The 26271-nt window shown below is 35.1% G+C and overlaps 1 protein-coding gene and 1 non-coding gene across 8 annotated transcripts in view; both read right to left on the bottom strand.

The window, feature by feature from the left end:
• The window catches only part of SCN3A (sodium voltage-gated channel alpha subunit 3), an 84655-nt gene that overhangs the window by 39439 nt on the left and 18945 nt on the right, over nt 1-26271 (bottom strand). For 2 of the 7 annotated variants that reach the window (XM_039242012.1, XM_039242013.1), the window contains exons 8-13: nt 23995-24136; nt 22421-22627; nt 13513-13803; nt 7264-7611; nt 6132-6264; nt 4378-4616 (exon numbers count right to left, since the gene is read on the bottom strand). In XM_039242012.1, the coding sequence (XP_039097943.1) occupies nt 4378-4616; nt 6132-6264; nt 7264-7611; nt 13513-13803; nt 22421-22627; nt 23995-24136 (1360 nt within the window). Of the gene's footprint in view, nt 1-4377; nt 4617-6131; nt 6265-7232; nt 7612-13512; nt 13804-22413; nt 22628-23994; nt 24137-26271 lie in introns of all 7 variants that reach the window. The other 5 variants (XM_039242011.1, XM_039242015.1, XM_039242014.1 and 2 more) reach the window with 5 other exon arrangements.
• LOC120238336 lies at nt 4962-5090 on the bottom strand. Its single transcript, XR_005530189.1, has one exon.

The raw sequence follows: 26271 nt of genomic DNA, 5'->3' as shown, positions 1-26271 counted from the left end.
TAGGAGAGAGAGAGAGAGAGACAGCGTGAACAGGGGAGGGTCAGAGAGAGAGGGAGTCACAGACTGAAACAGGCTCCAGGCTCTGAGCTGGCAGTCAGCACAGAGCCTGATGCGGGGCTCGAACCCACGAACCGCGAGATCATGACCTAAGCGAAAGTTGGACGCTTAACCGACTAAGCCACCCAGGCGCCCCATTTCCATGCTTTTTGGATACACATCTTTAAATATTTGTTGTTGTTGATCAGTGGGGGAGGTGTAATTGAAATATACTGAAAAAATTATGGGAAATCATTTAACATTTATGGTGTTCTTTTCCCTCAGCTGTCAAATGAGGATATTCATTGAGATGACTTATCGGGTCTGTATCTAAAATTCTTGGATTTCTATCAGCACTGTATTGCCTACCAAGTTTTATTCAGAAATTGGTGGCAACAATTATTACACAAGAGCCTCATTGTAAGTTGTTAGTTTGGAAACAAGATAGCTTTGCATTATACTAGGAAAGGAGTTAAATAACCAGATAGCACTTTCATTGATGCAAGATGCCTTTCAGGTAAATTTTAGGATTCGGCTGCCAAGTGTTTTATCTTTCAATAAGCAAAAGGTTTTTTTTCCCCTTAAAAGAGTTATCATGCCCCTTTCCTGAGATTTTAAATTCATACCCTATTCCACATCATTTACTTGAAATAACTTAGCTAATTGTGTTTCTTTAGGCTTTTATATGCAAATAAACTGTGAGATAATTAGTACAAGTACCATGTTCCGAGTTCCCTTCAGGGTCCAGCAGAATAAAGGGATATCATGGACTCTTAATCACTGGTTATAGTGAGAGTTATAGTAAGAAAACTAATCAGCATAGGAGCTACAAACCTCTATCTATATTCCTTGAAAAGTTACAGGTTAGTTGGGAATGTGTATGATGAAGAGGTTGTCTAATCTGCTATGATTGATGGAAAATATTTTGCTTATAAAATCTCTGTGTGGGTGCATGGGTTTTATAATGGTTAAAACAAAAACAAAACAGAACATCTTAGAGAAAATTAGCAGATATTTGAGGTCTCTTGATACTCAAGTTTGATCAACCCAATCAGTAGAGAAGTGATGTACTTTTTATGTGCTCCAGAAACAGGATACAAATGGAGTGCATTGATCTAAGTAAAGCTGAAAGTTCCACAAGTCTTTAATAGTACATTCCTTTGTTAACAATTCAGCCAAAACCTAGATGTCCTTATTTATAAGGTATTATGCAATCATTTGAGCAGTAATAACTCTACATAGAAACTAAATTTATTTAAATGAATGAACTATAAACTCCTTAAAGTATGCAATGTAACCATGCATAGTGTAAAATATAGTCCAAAGTCAACTAAGTACCCAAGATATAAGGAATATATTCTCTCCTCTCCTTCCCTCTCTCTTACTCTCTCTTTATTATAAAGCTTGTTATGGGTATAATACAGTATATGAGAAACTATGAAATGGCTTACACATATGATATTATTCTTAATAATAACAAGAAACTTTCAGCTAACAAAAATGGTCAGTTTATAAATTCTCCTACTTTTATGATTGGAAATAGTTAACTCAGGTCTGTTTCCTGTCATATGTACTCTCTATCTTGGTGAGCCTTGTTTCCCTAGTGTTAACCTCAGCTTACCAATGGTTCTATCACAATCTATCAGTCATCAGTCTTCTACCCCACCTCTATACCTTATTATCTTCATTGCTACTCATAAAGTTACAGAATTTTAGAACTGGAAGGGACATGAACTATCACCTAGTCCAATATATTATACTCATTAGGAAACAGACCCAAAGATCTGAATGACTTTTTCAAGAGCACCCAGTTATTTAGTATGGACAGTTAGACTTGAACCCAGATTTGGTGCTTTAGTCTAGTGCTTTTCCATTCAATCATCCTATAATTCAACCTTTCTTATCCTGTGCTTCCAAACTAGTGCTTCAGCATTGGAATTCCATAAAACCTCAATTTCCTGCTTTAGTCTGGAAGATTTCCAAAATTTCTTCCTAACTGCTCAACTTCCTTAACTGTTCAGTATCTTGGGAAAAATACAGGAGCTAGAACAAAACTGTTTTCCATCAGTATTTCAGAGAAAGGTTAATAGCATGTATTAGAGAAAGGAAATTGTTTATTGAGCACATGCTAGATGCCAGGCATAGTATTGTTTTTGCATTACCTCATTCAGCCTTCAAAACAACTCCAGGAGATGGGTATTAGTATATCCGTTTCAAAATAGAAAACAAAGACTCAGATTTTTTATCAGACTTGTCCAGATGCTACATTATTAGTAAGCATTGGCAATGAGGTCAAACCCACTTCCACCCAACTCCAAAGCCCATGTTCTTTCATGAAAACATGCTACTTAACTGAAGCAGCCCATTTGGTTAGGAAACAACCAGTTGGTTATTTACTGAGCTGCAACCATGTAAACACAATAGGAGATAAAAAAGAAAAATGGGACATAACCCAGAAGAATATGAAGAATTGAGATGAAGTGATTTGAGTCAGAACACTCTAGATGTGAATGTAGACAACAGTGAAATATTTTCCCATATATAAGCATATACAGATGTGATGTTTGTGTAGTATAGTGACATGACTGTTCTGATGGGCCAAAAGTGGCTGATTTAGGAAACAGTGGACAATAGGATGGTATGGAAAGGATGGGATAAGATGGGGAGTCTTGAAAAACAAATAGGATTGTTGAACCACAACAAATGATAATACTTTAGCAAACTGCAAGCATACTGAGTGTAGTGTGTTAATATATTTCAATAGTAGTTATAGGTTTAAGAAAAAGTTACCTTGAAGGAAGAAATAATGTCTTCATGTCGACTTGTATATAAGAAATAAAGGAAAAATAAGTAATGGCTATCAGATTTCTATCTTTGAAGTTGGAAGTCTCTTTGAAGCTGAGAGGCTACTACTAGAGGTAACACAAGACTAAACTGAGATTGTTAGGACTTTCAATAAGCTGTGAGAAAGATGATCTTTCAGCTGTCACATACTTTGTTTAAAGCTATCCTTGAACAACTATCTGTAACAGTTGGAAATATAGGACCTGAACACTTAGCTTATACCACAAGAGTAGATAATTCCCATAGTTGTTGAGTATATAAAAACATTAAGTGGAAAACATAGCCTTAGTAGACATAAGTCCAGAAAAGAAGGCAGAGATAGAGTGATTGGAAAGATCAATAAACAATCATTTAAAAAAATCAATATCACAATCAGGTGTCAAGGGTGAAGAAAATCTCAACAATCAGATGGGTGTTTTACTAAGTCAAATAATGAAGTTAAGTTCAGGCCACTTACTGGGTAGACTTTTATGAAATCGTCTGCCCAGTATCCCCTTTTCAACTTCTGTTGGGAATTGCTCCTCTACCTATGTGATTCCTCAAGTCTGTCATGTTTTCACATGGTTCCACCCTGTGCCTCTGATTAAACCAGAGGAGAGCATCTGACTCAAGCTGTACCAAACAAGAGTCCTATCATGAGTCTTTGAAGTGGAACTGAAAAAGAGATCCAGTCTTTTTCTAGTGCAGAGATTACAAGATGTAAAACCAGTGAGGTATGGCTAAACATGTTCCCTGACCCAGAGACAAAAGATAAAGTGAACACTTGGGCTATATCCAAACCCTTGGGTAAAGCATTTCCTGAAGCCCAACTGCAACACTACCCTTTATATGGTTTGGTAGCTCATCTTTTTCTTTCCATTTTAGGGGTCACTCTTTTTATTTTCCTCTTAAGGTAGTTTGAGTTTGTTTCTGTCTTGTGCCCAAAAAGAAGCTCTTAATTAATCCTTTCCTTACTTGTTTATCTATTTCAAGTTTCTCATATAGATTAAGGAGGAAATGTACATGTCAGCACATACATACACAAATGCCTGCTCAAGTATTTTAAACCAAAAGTATGACTAAATTACAAATGCATTTTTACTATTTCTTCACTTAGTGAATACTACTAAATCATTTTATTGGGTAATTCAATTTGAAATTATTAAGTTCTCTTTCATACAGAAATCAGTCTTTATATTTTCCTTTCAACAGACATGATTTCTTCAGAATCTGTGTATATTAAGACAGCATTTTTGTGGAGTTGGAATTAGATATCATGAAGATATATATAAAGACCTATGCTTTAGCACAAATGACAGTAAAGATTTAACAAGTTTACAGCTGTTAAAACACCATGGTCAATCAGCATGGACATTGGTCTGACCAATCAGCATTCATACCAGTTGAATTTTAGATCTTATCACTGAGATTCCCTACAAAGCACAAACAGATTTTTTTCCTCTGGTCTATATCTCCCATTCTTGCCAAAGAAAACAAATAACCTTCAAATGAACTTACCAGGTTTCCTACAGTTAATACGCTACTGAATTGACCAGTCATTGGGTAGTGCTCCATAGCCATAAAGAGGGTATTTAAGACAATGCAAATGGTGATGGCAAGATCAACAAATGGATCCATAACAATTAAATTCACAAGATGCTTTACTTTTAACCATGCATCACAGCAGTCCCAGATCAAAAACACATTGGCAAATCTGTACCAGCATGGAGGACATTTCTGTCTAGATTCTTCAAGTTCTAGGGGAACAATAAAAAGGAAGAGTAGTAAATAACAATAAAAATGAATTATTGTTGCTATAGATTATACATTATTTGATAAAATCAGTGCCTCTACCTGGGGATGGAAATTCATATTACTTAGCTTAAGAAACCTGAGAAGGCAATCCCATTAAACATGTTCACAAAATGTTCATTAAAACTTTCATATAAACATATAGACATCTTTTCTACCTCCTTTAATTAAGTACAGAAAATAAACACCTTCAACTTAATGTTTTGCTTCAAATTAGCTAGATTTATTACCTAATAACTTGGTAATTATTGATTAAATTGCTATATTCTTTTTATGAAAACAATTTTTTTAAATGTCGGTAATGGAACGATCCACCCTCTTTGCTTGCAAAGGGTGAACAGAAAGCTACTATATTTCTCTGGGACATTTACAAAGAGTTTCTTCACCTTAAGAAGAAACTGAATAAAAATAAATGTCCACTATCAAAGCAATTTTTAAACAATCTTTACAGAAATATTAAATCTATCAAACACTTATTATTTCTTTTGAAAATGCCTTTATAAGAGCACTGTCTAAAGCTATGATTCTTATTAATGTGTGTGACCATCTCTCTCCTCTTACTATCTCCACATCAGCATTAATGAGAATGTAGTGTGCTCTTTTTAGTATAGAGTCAAACCCAAATCTATTTATGTTATTCATATTTATGCATATCTTTTAGAATTTTTGCCTAAAATATGTTAAAAAGTTGCTAGTAATTTTAATGGGTGAAACCTACTATAATTATTATGTGACTGTTTAGATATCATATTCACCAACAGAAAAGATACGAAAAGTAATTTCAAAACACATGTTAAATACTATATACTTTATATAAGTATCATAGAAGACTTATAAAATTGCACAACTAATGTAATATCCCTCCAGACTTCATGAGCTGGAGACTTATTTAATGAATAAATAGAAGAGTAATAGTTGCTGCCCACTCCCATATGTCAAAATTAACAAGCGTTTGTGTGAGCTCTCCTTTAGAAGATTGTAATTGTTTCTGTGTATGTGGAGGAGAGATCTTTTTTCAGGGTCAGTGTTAAACAGAAGTTTTCATTTATCCAGTTCATTCATATGCCTCCTCCAACCACATCACTACTTCCTTGTCCAGAGAAGAAACTAAAGCTTGAAAGAGGTGTTTTTCCTTGTCTTTTTACACACCAAGACTTAAGAAGGGAAGTATTTATTTTAATTGTTTAAGGATAATGTAACATAAAGATAAATTCTCACTGACATAATATCGAGTGGAGAAATAACCACTCTGCAGACACGATAACATGTTAAAAAGAAAAAGGGACAATATTAGTTTCTGTAACCAGTGTGATCATACTGTATTTTACATATCATCTACTTAGGTCTGTTACACAACTCTGATCTTGGGTAATTGATTTTGTTAATTCTATAGGAAGAAGAAATAGTTCCACGAAGCATAAAATTATGTAAAGCTGACTATCTCATGGCTTGCTTCTTACCCTCCATTGTATTGGTCAGGATGCTAGCTATGCTCATGGCTCTTTGCTTTCCAGAAGAATCCTCTAGCATCTCCATTGAAATCTGGTAAGAACTTAGCCTTCTCTTTCTGACTTCCGTTTCAGTGGTGGTGCCCTGCAAACCAAATACTGATGGTTCAAACCACCCTTTCAATGAATAATACAATACCACAGAGCATGTCTTTGGAAAATCATGCCACATGCAGTTTTTCCAGGTAATAGCTTTCAAGTAATAATAAAATATTAAATGTATTATTAAGTTAAAAACACTTTAAAAATTATCACAAGCAATAGCATTTAATAAGATTTCACCAGTTGGATGCAATTGTATAGGATACTTTGTAGCGGGAATATTTTAATTAACCTATTGGAATTTTCAGAGAAATTTCATAAGCATGACTTTAGCATATTGTTTCATTTCATTCAAATGCAGATTATTTTCAGCTTATATCAATGATTAATAATCAGATCAATCTTCTCCCCCCAAAATGGTTTGATTATAATGTTGCAAAGCAGAATTATTTTCTTTGAAGCAATATTGACAATATTGACATATATGGGCCAATTTTTTCCATGCACAAACACAGATGTACAATGAAATGTGTGTGCTTTCCTGAGATTTCTTTGATTATTTCTATATGCTATCCTATAAGAAATCAAAACATTTTAGAGTCATTAATAGATATCAAAACATTTTAGAATTCCTGTAATATTCACATTTGTATGGAAATTGCCTATTATCAATATATTGGTCATTATAATATTTAATTTTAAATACATGAAATTTCCAGAATATGAATATATAATTATATAATTCTGTGTGAACATACATTTATAATAACAATTTGGTCGTCATAGTGCCTGTTATTTGTCTACTGAATTTGCAGATGTTTCTTCTCAGACTCTAAAAACTCTAAAGCGTTTGAAAGCTAATGGTTTTATACAGTTCAGTTGGTTCTAAAGTTTCTATTGTCTTTCATTCAATAAATCATATATTATTTTTGAGACATTTCATTTTGGGTAAGCAGGATGGTATAACAGGCTAAACCGCCCAGACTTTGATTATTTCAAATTAGTGCATAATGTCAGGGGTAGCTAACTTATCTATTATCACCTCTGGCAGAAGTTGTCCAGTAGGTGAGGTTAGAGCTGATGGTCCACCCACCAAGGAAACCACACCATTGCAATCCACAGTGCTGTGCATCTTCCCATTTGCCGGAAGCCCTGGCACCATCCTGGATGACATACTGGCCTGACTAACGTTACTGTTGCGTCGCTCTCCATGTCTGTGTGGCACAAACAGTGAGTCTCTTCTGCTCTCGCTGTCTTCAAATGTACTGTGCTCATCATCAGCAAAGTCATTTTCAGAACCGACATCCTTTGTCCGACCTCTGAAGCTGAAAATGCTTGTTTTGCTATTGCGTCGTGGGGAAAACAGGGAGCCACGGATACTTAACAGAGACTGGGGAGAGAGCAAGAGAGAAAGGAATTGGGAGTTGGGGTGGAGGATGGGGAACACAGTTACTTAATGAAAGTCTTAATATTGTAGAATCTATTTGCATTTGGATTAGAATAGTCATGCTCTTAAACACAAGAAATCAAGTTTATAGAGAACATATGTGTTTTGATATTTTTATTAAAGACCACAATGTAAATTTGGGCATAAAGTATGTTTTTCAGATTAAGAATTGAGATTTATAATTTACTCAAGCTGCTGGGTGGCTCAGTCAGTTAAGTGTCCGACTTCAGCTCAGGTCATGATCTCACGTTTTGTGGGTTTGAGCCCCGCATTGGGTTCTGTGCTGACAGCTCAGAGCCTGGAGCCTGTTTCAGATTTTGTGTCTCCCTCTCTCTCTGTCCTTCCCCTGCTCATGCTCTATCTCTCTCTGCCTCATTAATAAAATAAACTATTAAAAAATTTAATATAATATACTAAGTGCATGACCATTTCATTTGATCTTACCTCTAATACTATGAGGTGGATTTTGTTATCATAATGTTATAGGTGTGGAAATGATGCTAGAAAGGACAAATGATTTTTTTTTTGGAGGAAGTGGTGGTTAAACAAATACATGGCTTTCACTCTGAAATGCTGTGATCTGAAGGGCATGAAACTTGGAAAATAACTAATGACTCAAGAGAGATTGTTGGCTCAAATTTAAAATATGTGTGCCAAATGTGTTACTTCTAGATAATGATTTAAAAACAAAACTATTATCTCTCTGTTCTCTTTTTTTGGGTTCTAAAAAGAAATTAGTTTACTTTCTTTCTGGATCTGTTTCTCTCTATCCAAGTGGGAATAAAAGTCACGAAATTTACCTATGATGCTGTCTTCCAAATTTGCTAACAGTTTCCCAAATATAGCTACTAGTGATTCACCTTGAGAGAATATATGTCATAGCAAACACAACAGAGAGAATTTCTAAACTGCCATATAAATTCTATTATTACTTAAAATTCAACACTAGCTTTAAAAAGCAAGACGTATATACATGACTTTACCAAGGAGGATGATGTAGAAGATAGCTTATCCTTCTGATCTCACTTCAATTTTATTAAAAGGAACTGGATGATTCAGAAGTTTTTTTATTACATATGTTCTCAAATAAATTGGGTAAATGGTACTGGAAAATGAAGATTTAACATGAAATTCCTTCTTTTACCGTTTTGAATGAATTTTAAACTAGCAGCATCAAAAATCCCTGTTCTCTATTCAGTGTGTAGAATCTTTGTTTATTTTCCCCATTGTTAACAATGACATTCCCAGGAGTGCCTGGGTGGCTTGGTCCGTTAAACATCTGACTCTTCATCTCTGTTCCTCCAGTCATGATCTCATGGTTGAGCCCTGTGTTGGGCTCTGTGCTGACAGTGCGGAGCCAGCTTCTCTCTCTCCCTCTCTTTCTGCCCTTTCCTTGCTCATGTTCTCTCTCTCAAAACAAATAAATAAACTTTAAAAAATGGCGTTCTCCATTGCTCCCCCTGCTAGACTCTTAAAACCCCTCCTACCAGTCTTATTAGCCAGGGTTTTATATGTATGTATATATGTGTATGCGCACACACACACACACACACACACACACACACACGCATACATATCCGTGTGCCTGCACAGATATGCCTGGACCTTCCCATTCTTCCTCCAAACTTCAGTGTAAAGCCAAATAAAATAATTTTAGTGGGAAAAAAACATAGGAAAGGCAGACTCCATCAAATTTATTTTTGGTTCCGCTGCCTAATTAGGTCATGCTGATTTTCTTAGGCCCCATTTTTAGCTTTATTTTTATGGCTTTTCCCAGACTGCAAAGTACCAGAATAATCGTTGTTGCCCTCTGTCATAGTGATGTTCTGGAAAGATATTTTTCATTAAGAAATGTACTCTTGCTTTGGGCTTACTCAGAATATCTGCAGGAACTATTGGCTATCCAGCTTGTCCAACTTGAGACTGTGCCTTTGTGACACTCAGTTCACACACATTTGACTACCCAATGCCAGACAGTAGTTAGACTGATTTTCTAATCAATCAAAGTGATCAAGAAATAAAATACTGTGAGGGCATAAACTCAGCCCCCAGTAATAAAGAATGTTAATGTTTTAATCTCCTTAGACTCAATTTTAATTAGCAGCAAAATAGTGGTTTTTATCAGACTTGTGTTTTGAAACTGTAGTGTGTATTTTTAGGTCCTGGGTTTTTTTGACTTGGGATTCAGTAAGTAGGGGATAGGACTCTGGATATGAATATCCAATACATATTCCAGGTGATTCTAATGCAAGTATTAGAAGAATGCTAACTTTTTCTTACATTAATCCCTCAGATGGCTCAGTGTGATACTCTTAATATATCTATGTTCCACAACTGTCTTTGGGAACTGAAAATCAGCCTACAGGATGTTGGTTTAGAGTATGTGGTATGTGTGTACATTTATAATGTATCTGGTACATTCCTTTAATTTGCATGTTTTCATGTTGGGGTGTTTTCAAAGGCTTTCCAGAATTTTGAGTTCATTTGAAATTTCTATTCATTCTTTGGAAAGTATAATAACGGGTGTGAGCAGAGCTTTCAAGGCAACAGAGACTGAAAAAGAGGATAACAAAAATAGTATTCAGAGAAAATAAACCAAAAATAACACACTAGAAGATGCAGCAAAGTAGAGGGAATACCCACAGCTGTGGCAGCCCTCCTCTAAGGAAAACAAGCTTTTATGCTTTAAGGACCAAAAGGCCAGTTTCCTTTGCCTCAGACACAGCACAACATGAGTCCTAGGCATCTTCTTTCTTTCTTTATTTATTTTTTGCATTGTTCCAAGAAAGTAAATATGAACTTTTTCTCATATAACATTTAATAACAAAAGGGAAGATAGAAGACATTAGGACAATAGGTATGTAAAAGACAGTCCACCATGTGGAGATTGAACTTGAAGTCAATTGGGAAAAGTCAAGATGCAAGATGATGCAGAGAATTTAAAGATGTTCTAGTGGCAACATGTAAAGTGAGTGTTGGCAATACTCACTTCATAGCATTTCAAATTCAGTATATGTACCTGTCAATGTTTTCAATAAATCAACAAATATACTTGGCTATAACTACAAACCTGGTTTAAAATAAATTGTCTGCGTTTCCAAACCACATAGCTAAAATCTTTGGAGGGGATTTCCTTTCCATTGTACACCCTTAAGTACCTTTTCATGTTATACTCTGAACATGACTTATGTATTTGAAAATAAAATAATGACTAAATGTAAAATAACATTTATTTTATGTTAGTAGAGGGCAAGGTATCCATAATTTATGGCTTCTCTGCCTCGACATTTTCAGAAGATAAATTTGTTTTGAAGAGTATACCATGTCCATCTTATGCTTCCTATTCGCTTTACTGATTCTCTTTACTCTAAGAGAGTCCCTTTTTGTTTATACAACCAGAAACTGTAAACTGCTTCTGGTATATTTTTGTTTGTGAGTTTTGTTAATGCTCCCTGTCTTTACTGGGATATGTAAATCATAATGTTAATAGGATCTTTCTTTTATTTTTGAAATCTCTCCCATCTGTCTGTTTATCCATTTATCTATCTACCTACCTATTTATCTACCTACCTACTATCTTGCTATCGATAAATATTGGAAAGTGAACTATATGTAATATATGTATATACCGATTCTGTTTTGAGTATTAAATCTGTGGCTGTCCTGCAGCTTCCCTCTGCTATTGCCTCTCCATGATTCACTCAACATAGGCCTCACAGATGCTCCTTGAGCATTCCAGGCATCCCGCCATGCCAGGGCCTTACACTTGGCCCTTCCATGAGTCTGGGATGCTCTTCAATGAGATAGTCACTTTCCTTGCCTCCTTAAAATCTTTGCTGAAATATCTCCTTTACTGTAAGGGCTTCCCAAACCACCCTATTTAAAATTTTTACATCCAGTTAGTGCCCCTTATGTGCTTTTTGTGATTTACTTTTTTTTTCCCCATAGCACTTATCACCTTCTAGCATGCTCTATAACTTATTGATCTCATGTATTTTCTCTCTTCTTCTTTAATATAAATTTCCATGAGGTCAGTGAATTATGTCCATTCACTGAAGTATTTTCATTACCTAGAACTATTTCTGCCACATAGTAGGTGATCAATAAATACTTGTCGATTGGCATTTTTTCTTTGAGCATAGTGATGAAACAATGATGGAAATAATACTGTTTTCAAAAACATGTAAATGTGCTCACATAAATATTGCTACTATGCATATACATTTGTGATTATTGAAACTACTAAAAAATTTTTAGTTTCCCTAACTTGGAATAATTCACCAACCTAATAAGAGCTTTACTATTTGTCACATAAGGTTTCTATATGTTGCTTAATCTCACACAACTCTTCAAGGTAGATATCATTACCCCCTTTTATAGAAACTGAACACAGTACAAGTGACTTGAAAGGTCACAGGACTCACTTGGAGTTGAGATATGAACACAAGCTTCTGTGATGTCAATCATTCTGTTATAGTGTCAAATACTCCTAATCCTAATGACTCTTAATAGTCTTAATAATGCTAAAATATCAAGGCTGACAGTTTAAGCCAAAAAAATCTGGTCAGAGAAATTAACTAGCCAAATAGAGCTTCCAGTTAATCCCAAATGTGTTATACTGATATAAAACCATACTTTATATTTGTATTATGCAAGATAATGATTGGATCTCTTGATACTGGCATTGTCTGAAGGGAAATGATTTTTATCTTTTAATTTTTTGTGTGTGCACATCTATTTTGTTCTACTAAGAGAATTCAAGTTATTAATATGGAGTTTGTTACAGACTTATTTTTTGTTTTATTTTCATATTCAATATAAATTATAAAATAAACACCCATTGATAACTTGTCCATGCCCTTTCCTCTCAGCCAGTAACTAAACACTACACTGAATTTTGTGCTTATCATTCCAAGTTTTAGAAAAGTTTTTGTTCTTTATAAGAAAAATGTCATACCTCTCAGTTGATGTACAGTTTTTTGGTTTATCTCAATTATATAGTGTCCCTTTAAGCATTATTTTTAGGGTATAATTCTGACCCAATTTATATGATTATGAGTTAATACTTCATGGCACATGAAATTCTAGGGGAATCAAATAATGTTCAAAGCCATAACTACTTATCACAGATTTCATAATTATTTACTCTCTATATAATGCAACCATAAAATATATTAACAAAGATTTAAAACTACTTTCCCTCATTGACTTGAAGATATGCTGAAGAATTGTGTAGTTCACATTAAATTAGAGCAAACATACACTGTCTTCAATTTAGGTCTCTTCCAAGAGCATTTATGTCATCATTTCATTCTAATGTTTCGTAGAGCAACACCATGTCAGCATAATGGAGACTTATGACAGCACGGTTCTCATATCAAAAGATCAAGGCAAAATCCAGAGCCATTTCTCTTTAAAATTTATACATATGTTGCAGTGAGCACCTCAGAAAATAAAGGCAGACACCCATATGCAAGGATAATAAATTCATTTGAGGTCTCAAAATGAAAAAGGTAAACAAGAGATTGCAAAGCTCTCACTGAAGAGAGAAATCTGATAGGTAGGTTTCACACCCTCACCCCCCAAAAAGAGGAGGTTTAGAAACATGGTCTCAAAATAGTGTATGTTTAAAGCTGATTACCTTAAGAATTATTAATGGTTTAATAAAAGTCTCTTTTAAAGACAACTTATGATACTAATTAAATAACTATATTAAATGTTAGTTCCCTGTCCCTCATTTATATGAGATATTATAAAAATATGCCAAAACCAAATACAGTATATATACATATATAAAGCAATAGCAATGACAAAACAAACTGGAAAACTTAATAGAAACCATACCTGATGAGGGGAGTAGAATTTCTTGTCACTAGTCAGTCGATTTCCATCCATGGAGAAAAGGAAGCTTCTTCTTTTGACACTGTCCTCAGATTCTGATTTGGGAAACCTGTCTCCCTCTCCTTTGTTGTTTCCTTCATGATGTTCCCTCTGTCTTCTTTTCTTCCTTCGGTTCCTCCACTCCTTAGCACTTTTGGAACTTAACTTTGATGCTTCTGAAGAACTTTCCAGGAGCTCTCCTAACCCACCTATTCCACTGAAATCTCTTGAAGCAGCTGATGCTGCTGCAACTGCCTGTTTGAGACAAAGCCAGGCACTGTTTACAACAAGCCAGTTGACTGTGGTACACGCATTGCCATGTAATACTATTAAATATATGTAAACATTCCAGTCATTTCATTGTGTCTTACCACAAGAGAGTTTACTTAATAGTGACAATTTAAAACAGTATAAAGCAGTATGTTAACCTATGCATTAAGGCAAGAAAAGTCTGGTTTGGCACATCTCTTCGAGAGTCTTTAAAAAAAAAAAAAACCCAACTGTTGAGATTAGCTTCATTTCAAGGGAAAATTGCTCTCTTAAAAATATCTTCTACATTTTAAAAGCAAATGTTCTCTTTGTGGTGGTTGCTGATCTGATTACTATTCCAATTCCATCCACAGGCTTGTTCTTCCCACATGTGACTATGAACAACTGAGTGATATTTTTTCCTTCTAAATCTAGGACTAAGATCTTTTCTTTTCTTTTGGTGGTGAACTCAAATCATTTGAAGTTCTTTACCACCAGATAGAAGTAGTGAGGATATATTGTCTAGTTTGACCTCTTCTTTTATTTGAATTATATTCAGTACTATAGTTCACGTCCCTGGGGTCATGTTAATCTAAGGTTAACCTGATTAGTTTATTATGTAGCACTTTTAGTTTTACATTTTTTAATGTTTATAAATTTATTATTTTTATAAATAATAATAAGTAATTAACATAGCAGTCAATAAGTACCTGATATGATCATTTAAGGGATTATGAGATCTTCAAATATTTTCTTTTCATGTTTCAGCACTAAGTATACTTAGTTGTTTTGAATTTCTGTATATACTAGAGAAACAACGAGCTCTAAGGTGAGACAAGACAAATGTGTTGTAATTTCAGTATTTTAAGACTGGAAATGACCTAGCCATGACTAGAGAGGATATGAAACAGCAATATAGTGTGTATCAAAGCTGAGTTCTCATTAAGTATTCTCCTGTTTTTAAATATAATCATGGAAGTAGAAATGATTAAATTTTGAGAATGTTGGTTCAACTCTTTACATATATCATTACTAAATATAAACAACTCTAATTTAGCCACCCATTTTGTTCTATTATTCCCACTAGATAAATGCTAGATAAGAAGTTGGTCATATGTGTTTGTGCACATTGCCTAGTATACCACCTGACATAAAAAGTATCCAGCGAATGTTTGGTACATAAAGATAAAAAAGGCATTAAGCTGTCAATTGTCTCAGACACTGAGGTGAGGGTGGAGGAAGAGCAACACATGGATTTTCAAGATCTCCTAAAAGACTATGTGTGAGAATGGTCTGTGTAACTAAACATATTTTAGGAAAGAAGATAAAACAATTTATAATGAGTTTGACAACACATGCTTTTTGTTTTTTCCTTCTGAGGAGAAGCAAACCCTCCAAAATAGCTTCTGTTTCTGAATATCATCTCAACTGCAATTAAAAAGAAAAAAAAGGTTTAAAACTAAAGGTGCTATAATACAAATTTTTTAGGATTGCCATGATCCCAGGGATAAGAATTGTAGTACTTTATATATGATTAAATATGTGTGTTGGGCTAAGCAATGTAAAATGTACAAAAATGTAAAACAGGTAATTTTTTATATTGAATACTATATTCATTATGGAAACCTAGATCTAAGACTCAGTATAAGTCATTGCCTAGCAATTAAATGGAACAGTAATTCAGAGTTTGTGTATTTATAAAATTACATAGTGTCAGAGAGCCAGACCTTTTTTATTGAATTCTTGATTGTTTGTATCACTTCTAATATCATTAGTAATGGAAAATGAGAAATATTAATGGCCCTTTGTAAATATGAATGAGTCCAATGTAAACATAAAATAAAGTGAATAAATGAAGCACTTACTTGTAGCAAGTTAAATAAAGTTGCTTAGTAGTTGATATGGGAGGTACATAATATACAGCATTTGTTGATGAATGAATATACATATATTTATTTTTATCCAAATAAAGTCTTTAATTCTCCCTTTCACTTTGCATACACAGTAACACAGTGCAACACACAGTGTTATTCATTTATTGACTTGTTTGCAGTTAGAAACAAAGGAAGTGGTGGTAATATTCCTTTGCCATAATCCTGACTCATGTTCATTTAAATCACTTCCGGATTTTTGTTTTGCATAAAACATGATTTTCCTACCAATTCTGGATAACAGTTCAAATAACTCAAAACCAAAGCATTTCTAAGGCAACAACAGTAACCTCCCGACACAACACATTTTCTGTGTCACTCATCAACTCAAATCTGTCACTTGTTCCACTGCCAGTGATTTGCCGATTCCCTCAAAGGCAGATGTTTCCTGTCACCTCTCATATCTGTGTACCTGTTTCTACCCATCTCTGTGACAAGACCAATGTTCTTCTTACTTAGACTAAGAGCATTGCATTGATGAATTCTTCTTGTAACAAATAACAAATATATGCTTAATATTTACTCAAGGAGTAACATTTGGTTCTTCTTATAACCTTTCTATGTGATTCAGCATATATAACTCAGTGTATCTTAATGTCCTTAAAAAAATAAAGCCACATGACTGTAATTATACTTCACTTTAAACATAAATCCAGTTTTGGGGTGCCTGGGTGGCTCAGTCTGTAAGTATCCAACTCTTGATTTTGGCTCAGGTCATGGTCTTTCTGTTCATGAGTTTGAGCCGCACATCAGGCTCTGCACGGTCAGCACAGAGCCTTCTTGGGATTCTCTCTCTACCTCTCCCTGCCTCTTTTAGTTTCTCTCTCAAAATAGATAAGTAAACTTAAAAAATTTTTAAAACTGAACGCAGTTTTAAAACCCCATTAAAATCACAAGACATTATACCTGTTTCAATTTTACCTCTAATTATATTAGATCTATTAAATACCAATATTTCTAACTGTGCCCCAAAGCTTAGTATTAAATTTTTCCTATCTAACCAATATACACTATTATGGGATATGTTATGTTGGGCACCATTAGACATTTAATGACCACAGACTAAATGCCAAACACAGTTATGGTGACTTAGGATAAACCTTTTTATTGTTGTTGGGTTTTGTTCTTTCATCATCCTTTAGAGTTCCATTTGATTTGTGAGTTCACTGAGCTTAATACATTACTTTTTGTATCTAAACAATGACTAGCACTAGGAGGTCCCTCAACAGATATTAAACGAAAACAGAAGTGATGCTAGCCTTCATGAAGTCATTGACTAAATGGTAAATTTGAAGAGTCACAGGTGGTTAGCAAGATTTGAGTTACACTTGAATGATCTCATGGGTAGACTATGTCTCCTGTGTCTGCCTCCAACCCCTTCCTCTGTTTCAACATTGGCTATTATCTGGGCATTGTTACCTCTACTCTAAGTAAGGAGGTAAAATTGGATTGGTACTGTGCTATCCTAGAGCCTGTTAAAATACTGACATTAGTTACCCTAGAATCAGTTTAAATTTTTATAGGTATGAAGCTATCAAATCATTATTTTTTCACTGGAATCCAGTAACTGACACTTAAGTGAAAACAATGGACATTTTTAGTTGACCTAATTAGGATGTAGATAATTAGATTCCTTAAACTTCTAATAGACATTATGCACTTTTACTTCTACCTTTAAAAGATTATACTCTTTTAATTGATGCCATATTACCCTAAAGTGGTAGAATTTCAGAATGCATTAATCCTGTGCTACGTATCTATGTAGTACTTTCAAGCACATTGCTTTGTTTTTATAAATGATACCAAAATAATCCAATTCTTTAGAATATATTTATATACAATCTACAAGTATTACTTCTTATAATATTTATTTAAACCTTGATATAAATAATTTCCTTGTAGATAGCTAATGTATTTCATTAATTTAGAAGTGGGTTTTATTTAGAGTGATCTGAAATAAACTCTTAAGTACTTGAAATGTAGTAGAACTTTCTGCCAACCATGAGGTATATTTTATAAGATTTTCAGGTACCCCCAAACTTGTTTATAGCTTTTCTTATAAAATTATTACAATATAATGATGATGCCTTTTATTTCCTTTTGTTCTCTGATTGCTGGTGCTAGGACTTCCAGCACTATGTTAAACAACAGTGGAGAGAGTGGACATCCCTGTCATGTTCCTGATCTCAGGGGGAAAGCTCTCCGCTTTTCCCCATTGAGGATGATGTTAGCTGAGGGCTTCTCATAGATGGCTTTTATGATGTTTAAATAAGTTCCTTCTCTCCCAACTTTCTTGAGGATCTTTATTAAGAAAGGATGCTGTATCTTGTCAAATGTTTTTTCTGCATCTATCAACAGGATCATATGGTTTTAATCTTTTCTTTTCTTAATGTCATGTATAACATTGATTGATTTGCGAATATTGAACCAGCCCAGTAACCCAGGATTGAATCCCACTTGATCATGGTGGACAACAACACGCAGAAGAATGAAACTAGATCATTTTTTCATACCTTATACAAAAATAAACTCAAAATGGATAAAGGACCTGAATGTGAGATAGAAAACCATCAAAATCCTAGAAGAGAAAGTAGGAAACAACCTCCTTGACCTCCACCACAGCAATTTCTTACTTGACACATCCCCAAAGGCAAGGGAATCAAGAGCAAAAATGAACTACTGGTACCTCATCAAGATAAAAAAGCTTCTGCACAGCAAAGGAAACAATCAATAAAACTAATAGGTAACTGATGGAATGGGAAAAGATAGTTGCAAATGACATATCAGATAAAGGGCTAGTATCCAAAATCTATAAGGAACTCATAAGACTCCACACCCGAAAAACAAACAACCCAGTGAAGAAATGCGCAGAAGACGTGAACTGACACTTCTCCAAAGAGGACATCCAGATGGCCAACAGACACATGAAACGATGCTCAGCATCCCTCATCATCAAGGAAATGCAGATCAAAACCACACTGAGATACCACCTGACACCGGTCAGAGTGGCTAAAATGAACAAATCAAACTATAGATGCTGGTGAGAATGTGGAGAAATGGGCACCCTCCTACACTCTTGGTGAGAATGTAAGCTGATGCAACCCCTCTGGAAAACAGTATGGAGGTTCCTCAAAAATTAACAATAGAGGGGCACCTGGGTGGATTAGTCGGTTAAGCGTCCGACTTTCGCTTAGGTCATGATCTCGCGGTTCGTGGGTTCGAGCCCCGCGTCGGGCTCTGTGCTGACTGCCAGCTCAGAGCCTGGAGCCTGTTTTGGTCCGTGACTCCCTCTCTTTCTGACCCTCCCCTGCTCACGCTGTTTCTCTCTCTCTCTCTCTCCAAGAAATTTAAAAAATTAACAATAGAACTCCCCTAAGATCCAGCAGTAGCACTGCTAGGAATTTACCCAACGGATACAGGAGTGCTGATGCATGGGGGCACCTGTACCCCAATGTTCATAGCAGTACTCTCAACAATAGCCAAAACATGGAAAGAACCCAAGTGTTCATCAACTGATGAATGGATCAAGAAGATGTGGTATATTTATACAATGGAATACTACAAGGCAATGAGAAAGAATGAAATCTGGCCATGTGTAGCAAAATGGATGGAAGTAGAGGGCATTATGCTGAGTGAAATAAGTCAGGCAGAGAAGGACAGATACCATATGTTTGCACATATAGGTGGATTAGGAGGAAGCTAACAGAGGACCATGTGGGAGAGGAAGGGGAAAAATAGTTGGGGAGAGGGAGGGAGGCAAACCATGAGAGACTCTTGAATGCTGAGGACAAACTTAAGGCTGATACGGGTGGGAGAGAGGGGAAGGGGTTTGATGGGCATGGGGGAGGGCACTTGTTGGGATGAGCACTGGGTGTTACATGGAAATCAACTTGACAATAAAATATTTAAGGAAAAAAATAAACATTTCATGTTGTTAATTTGTAAAAAAAATAATAAAATATAATGATGATACTGCTCTGTACCCAATGGTAAGATGAAAATAGTAAAGCCAGCATATTCAACAAATGCTAAGAAAATGGTTAGTCTGGGTAACCGCTAAACAATTCATTGTCAAATTCCTGTCCCACCAAAAAAAAAAAAAAAAAAAAAAAAAGACAGTGCTTTATGTTGTGCATCTTCAAAGTAACTCAGAATTATTAAGAACTTAAGTTTTGAATTTACGAATTCAAAGATATACTGTCATTCAAATAATGCTTTAAATACCTAGAACTATCCATCTGGAAAAAAATCACTATATATCAAAAAGTCACTATGTACCAAAGTTATTTGGACTTCTGCTTCTGGCTAAGATTTAGTAACAGGGACTTGCTCTCCCTCCAGAAACAACTACTAAAACAGACAAAATACATGTAACAGTGGTTTTGAAGACATTGCATTAAGGGGTCATTGGGTAGTGTTTAAAAGGATCTTTACTCAATGATAGGGAATAGTTTGCCTTAGACTAAATGCTACACCAGTTCTACCTATTAACTCTTCAAAATTTCAAGATGCAAAAGAATCAAACTGTTTATAAGTAATGTAATTAATGTCCCCAAATAAGGATCAAGAATTTTTTTTAGGAATACAAAAATATCCAGCACCCGAAAAAGGTAAAGTTAAAAGTGTCTGGAATTAAATTGAAAAGTGTTAAGAATGCAAAAAAAAATCAGGAATATATGAAGAGTAATGAAGAAAAAAATTAATTAAAACCAACCAAGATGTGACACAGATGTTAGAATTAGCAGACAAGGACTTTAAATAGTTATTATAACTATATTATATATGTTTAAAATGTTAGAGGAATGGAAAGTATAAAAGAGATGCAGATTGTTTTAAAGATGATAACAGTATAAACTGAGTTGAAAGAGGCACTGCATAGGATTAATGGCATATCAGATATTACAGAAGAAAAGATGATGAATTTGAAGACATAGCAACAGATTTTAATGGAACTGAAATTGACAAGGTGATTCTAAAACTCATGTGAAGTTACAAAGGACTTAGAATAGTTAAAATAGGTATGAAAGAGAGAAAGTGGAGAGCTATGACTGTCTGACTTCAAGACATTAAATAGCTATAGTAATAAAAATGTGTGTTGGTGTAAAGAGCAACAAATCAGTTGAACAGAACAAAATCTAGAAATAGACCCATTCACATCTGGACAACTGATTTTTGACAAAGGTTCAAAGGCAGTTTAGTGGAAAAAGATATTTAGTTCAACAAATGGTGCTATAGTAATTAGATATCCATATGCAAAAGAAAAAAGTCTCAACATATAAATTTCTCCTTACACAAAAATTAACTTAAAATTGATCATTGACCTAAATATAGAGCATGAAACTATAAAGCATCTAGAAGAAAAAATAGAAAATCTTTATGATGTTAATTTGGCAAAAATGTCTTAGATACAATACCAAAAGCATGACCAAACAAATAAAAAAGGCTTGATAAAGTATATTTCATCAAAATTTAACTTTTATCCTAAAAATATTGTAAGAATGAAGAGAAAATTACAAACTAGGAGAAAATATTTGCAAAGCATTTGTATTGTTGAAGACTAAAGGGCTTATTTTGAGGATATATAAAGACTACTTAAAACACAAGAAAATAAAAAACCCAGTTTAAAAAACAAATGGGCAAAAGATTTAAACATCCACTTCATAATAGAAGCTACATAGATAGACAATAACATGAAAATATGTTCAACATCATTAGTCATTAAGAAAATGCAGAATAAAACTGTGAGGGACTTAGTAGAATGGCTAGTAAGACTGGCCACACTAAATATTAGCAAAGATGTAGAAGAACTGTAAGTTTCACTGCCCTGAATCAGATTTTACTGTCTTCCTATGATTTTCTTTTAAGCCAACACTGTTCTTCTGTCTCTTTCCTCAAGACATGGATACCCCATTCACCATGCCCTGAGATCAAATAGTGTTTTAATATTAATGAGAATTTAAAGTTGGAATCTAATGCAGATGCTTTCATGATAGTCTAATAGGGGAAAACACCTTTTAAGCTACAGAAACCCCAAAGAATGGTTAAAAGTAGGTATACATAAAGTTCTGTTAACGTTTGAGATCAATTAACTTCAGAATAAAATCTCAAATGTTATAATTAGAAGTGAAACATGAATAGTTGGAAATATCAGTTATATATCTTTTCACATTAAACTGAATATCAGATTTTTTCTCTCAGGTTTCATGAGACACTTTCATAGTTAACCTTATCCCAATTGTGTTTCCCACCCCAAGCTAATTTCTTTATATATAATGTTGAAAAGCTCCTTTGATTCCAACTTGAGAAATAATTTTAGGTCTAAATAGCTTTCTCTCTCTTTTGTTTAAAATTTTTATGTCTAATTATTTTTAAGAGAGCATGAGCAAGGGAGGGTCAGAGAGAGGAGAAACAGAATCCAAAGCAGGCTCCAAGCTCTGAGCTATCAGCACAGAGCCCAACACGGGGCTCGAAGTCACAGAACATGAGATCATGACCTGAGCTGAAGCCAGAAACTTAACCAACTGAGCCACCGAGGTGCCTCAGCTTTCTCTTTTCTAATGACACTAGTTGTATACTGAATGAAAAGTCAGTTCCAGCTTGATGTCTATGTTACAACAATATTCCTACTTAAAATTTACAATAAAAATAATAACAACTGTAACAGTGAAACTTTTCTTATTATCACTTAGTACCTGAGCTTCTTCCTGTTGCTTTTTAAGTTGTTCAAGCATTTGCTGAAATTCAGCCTCTTTCTGTTCTGCTTCTTCCAAGGTAGCCTGATTCTGTTCCTCATAGGCCATGGCCACCACAGCCAGTATCAAATTCACCAAATAAAAAGATCCCAAGAAAATCACCAGGACAAAAAATATCATGTAGGTTTTTCCAGCAGCACGTAATGTCTAAAGGAAATAAATGATAATTTCATCAGTTTTTTTTTATAATGTCCCCAGGTAAAGATTTTATTTCTATAATTATTTTTTTTTAATTTTTTTAATGTTTTATTTATTTGTAGGAGAGAGAGAGACAGCGTGAGCAGGGGAGGGTCAGAGAGAGAGGGAGTCACAGACTGAAACAGGCTCCAGGCCCTGAGCCGGCAGTCAGCACAGAGCCCGACGCGGGGCTCGAACCCACGAACCGCGAGATCATGACCTAAGCGAAAGTCGGACGCTTAACCGACTAAGCCACCCAGGCGCCCCTATTTCTATAATTAGATAGTGAGGAGACGAATACTTTTTATCATCCTGTATTTTGACCAAGATTTGTTTGGTGGTAAAATGAACATTGATTCTGTTGTGTTTCTTAAATTCCACATATGAGTGAAATCATATGATATTTTGTCTTTCAGTATAGGAGAAAGGAAGGAAAAATAAGATAAAAACAGAGGGGGAGGCAAACCATAAGAGATTCTTAAATACAGAGAACAAACAGGATTGCTGGAGGGGAGGTGGCCAGGGGGATGGGCTAAATGGGTGAGGGGCATTGAGGAGGGCACTTGCTGGGTTGAGGACTGGGTGTTATATGTAAGTGATGAATCACTGTGTTCTACTCCTGAAACAAATGCTACACTGTATGTTAACTAACTTGGATTTAGTAAATATATAGGAAAAAAGTGAACATTGATTTTCAAAAATATTTTTACATGTTCTTTTTATGTCTACAACTAGATTATGAACTCAAAGCCATGAACATTCTTTGCATCTTCTGTAGTTCCTAGCCAAATGTCCTTCATGTAAAAAGTCATTACTGTACATGTACTGAATGAACAATTGAGATTCTAGGCAAACTTGCTGTACTACACCCTCCCCTGTATTCTAGAATGTTACTAACAAGTATTGATATTTTTCGGTTCATGTATGTTCATAAAATTAAATCCCATACATGTTAATCTGAACCTTACTGCTATGGCCTGAATGCTTATGTCCCTCCAAAACTCCCAAGTTGAAATCCTAATGTCCAAGGTGACAGTATTAGAAGATAGAGGCCTTAGGGAGGTGATCTGATTATGAAAGTAGAGATATGATTGGGATTAGTGCCTGAACAAAGAGACTCCAGAGTGATCCCTAACCCCTTCTACCCTGTTGATGTCACACTCAGAAGGTATCAGCTTATGAACCAGAAAGGGGCTCTTGCCAGAAATGAGCCATGCTGGTGTCTTGATCTTAAACCTCACAGCCTCCAGAACCGTGAGCAATAAACTTCTGCTACTTATAAGCTATCCAGTTTGTGCCATATTGTTGCAGCAGCCCCAATGGACTAAGACACTTACCAACTGGTAAAGGTTCTCCCAGTAGTCTTGAGTCATGAGTCGAAATAGAGACAAGAAAGCCCAACTAAAGGTATCAAAGCTTGTGTATCCATAGTTGGGATTTCGACCAGCCTTCACACAGATGTATCCTTCTGGACACTGGCTATAAGAGAGGGAATTGGAGCTAAGGTCAGCATAGCAATTATAGCTATTTCAATTGATGATGTTAATAATATTGTCCTATCATATCAAGGGTACATACTATCAATATGACTTATCATTGTTGATACTTTCATCACCTGACTAGAGGTACTTAGTGTTTGTCAAGTTTCTCCACTGTAAATGTACTCTTTTTTTTCCTCCATAGTGCACTCTTTGCAATGAAGTCAAATGTGTAGCCCACAAATAAGGAACAGGGAGTTATGATACAGCTTCTTAAGAGTAGAGTATGTACATAAATTAGTTGGAATTCTTCTGCATGGGGGATTTGTTTGTTATCTCTCATTTATTCAATATTTTTTTTTAGTTTCAAGCTTTTATTTAAATTCTAGTTAGTTAGCATATAATATTAGTTTTAGAGGTAGAATTTAGTGATTCATCACTTACATACACCACTCAGTGCTCATAACAAGTGTCCTCCTTAATACCCATGACCCTTTTAACCCATCATCTGTCCACGTCCCACCAGCAACCCTGTTTGTTCCCTGTAGTTAAGAGTCTGCTAAAAAAAAAAAGTCTGTTTCATGGTTTGCCTCTCCTTTTTTTTTCCATCTGTTTCATTTATTTTTTTTTTAATTTTAAAATATTTCTTTATTTTTGAGAGAGACAGAAGGTGAACGGGGGAGGAGCAGAGAGAGAGGGGGAGACTTAGAAACCAAAGAAGGCTCCAGGCTCTGAGCTATCAGCACAGAGCCTGACATGGGGCTCGAACTCACAAACTGTGAGATCATGACCTCAGCTGAAGTCTGAAGCTTCAGCCACCCAGATGCTCCTCATCTGTTTCATTTCTTAAATTTCACATGTAAGTGAAATGATACGGTATTTCTGTTTTTCTGACTGACTTATTTTGCTTAGCATAATCTAGGCTGGCTCCATCCACATTGTTTGACACTAGCCATGGTAACTTCTTACTAAATGCATCTCCAGAGGCAAGGGCAACAAGCAGAAATGTCCTATTTGGACTTCATCAAGATAAAAAGCTTCTGCACAGTGAGGGAAACAATCAACAAGACTTAAAGGCAACTTACAGAATGGGAGAAGATATTGGCAAATGACATATCTGATAAAGGGTTAGTATCCAAAATCCATAAGGAAGTTTTCAAACTCAACACTCAAAAAACAAATAACCCAGTTAAGAAATGGGCAGAAGACATGGATAGACATTTTTCCAAAGACGATATCCAGATGGCTAACAGTCACATGAAACGATGCTCAACATCACTCATCATTAGGGAAATACAAATAAAAGCTCCAACGAGATATCACCTCACACCTGTTAGAATGGCTAAAATTGACAACACAGGAAACAACAGGTGTTGGTGAGGATCTAGAGAAAGAGGAATCCTCTTACACTGTTGATAGGAATGCAAATTGGAGCTGCCACTGTGGAAAACAGTATGGTAGTTCCTCAAAACGTTATAAAATAACTATCCTACAATCCAGCAATTGCACTACTACGTATTTACCGCAAGGATATAAAAATACTGATTCGAAGAGGCACATGCACCACAATATTTATGGCAGCATTATCAACAATAGCCAAATTATATAAAAAGCCCAAATGTCCATTGACTGATGAATGGGTATTCAATCACTTATTTATATGAGTATTTACTCATTATATTCATTCTATACTTTGAATTCTAATTTAATTATTTTATATAATTTGTTGCTTAAATTGTTCAAATTTTGGTCTTTGGAAGCTTCTTCATTGACTCCTGTATCTCTTTGATGTAACCTCATCGTCCTGTGTGTCTTGTTTTTGTATGTTTTTTAGCACCTTCTAACTTTGTGGCACTACAAGATGCCTTCTCTAGAATTGGCCATTTCTCCAAGAAGACCTTGTTCTTTATTGGAAAATAGCACTAGAAACCCGGATAAATGTGTGTGTGTGTATGTTCATGATTGAAAATGGGTGAAAGACCTAAATGTGATACAGGAAACCATCAAAATCCTACAGGAGAAAGCAGGCAGCAACCTCTTTGATCTTGGTCACAACTTCTTACTAGACCTGTCTCTGAAGCAAGGGAAATAAAAGCAAAAATGAACTATTGGGACCTCATCAAGATAAGAAGCTTC

Source organism: Hyaena hyaena, unplaced genomic scaffold, assembly GCF_003009895.1.
Source record: "Hyaena hyaena isolate Hyena2069 unplaced genomic scaffold, ASM300989v1 scaffold_207, whole genome shotgun sequence".
In the NCBI taxonomy this organism is placed as follows: Eukaryota; Metazoa; Chordata; class Mammalia; order Carnivora; family Hyaenidae; genus Hyaena; species Hyaena hyaena.
The sequence above is the reverse complement of the archived record's forward strand: the minus strand, read 5'-3'. Positions and strand labels throughout refer to the sequence as shown.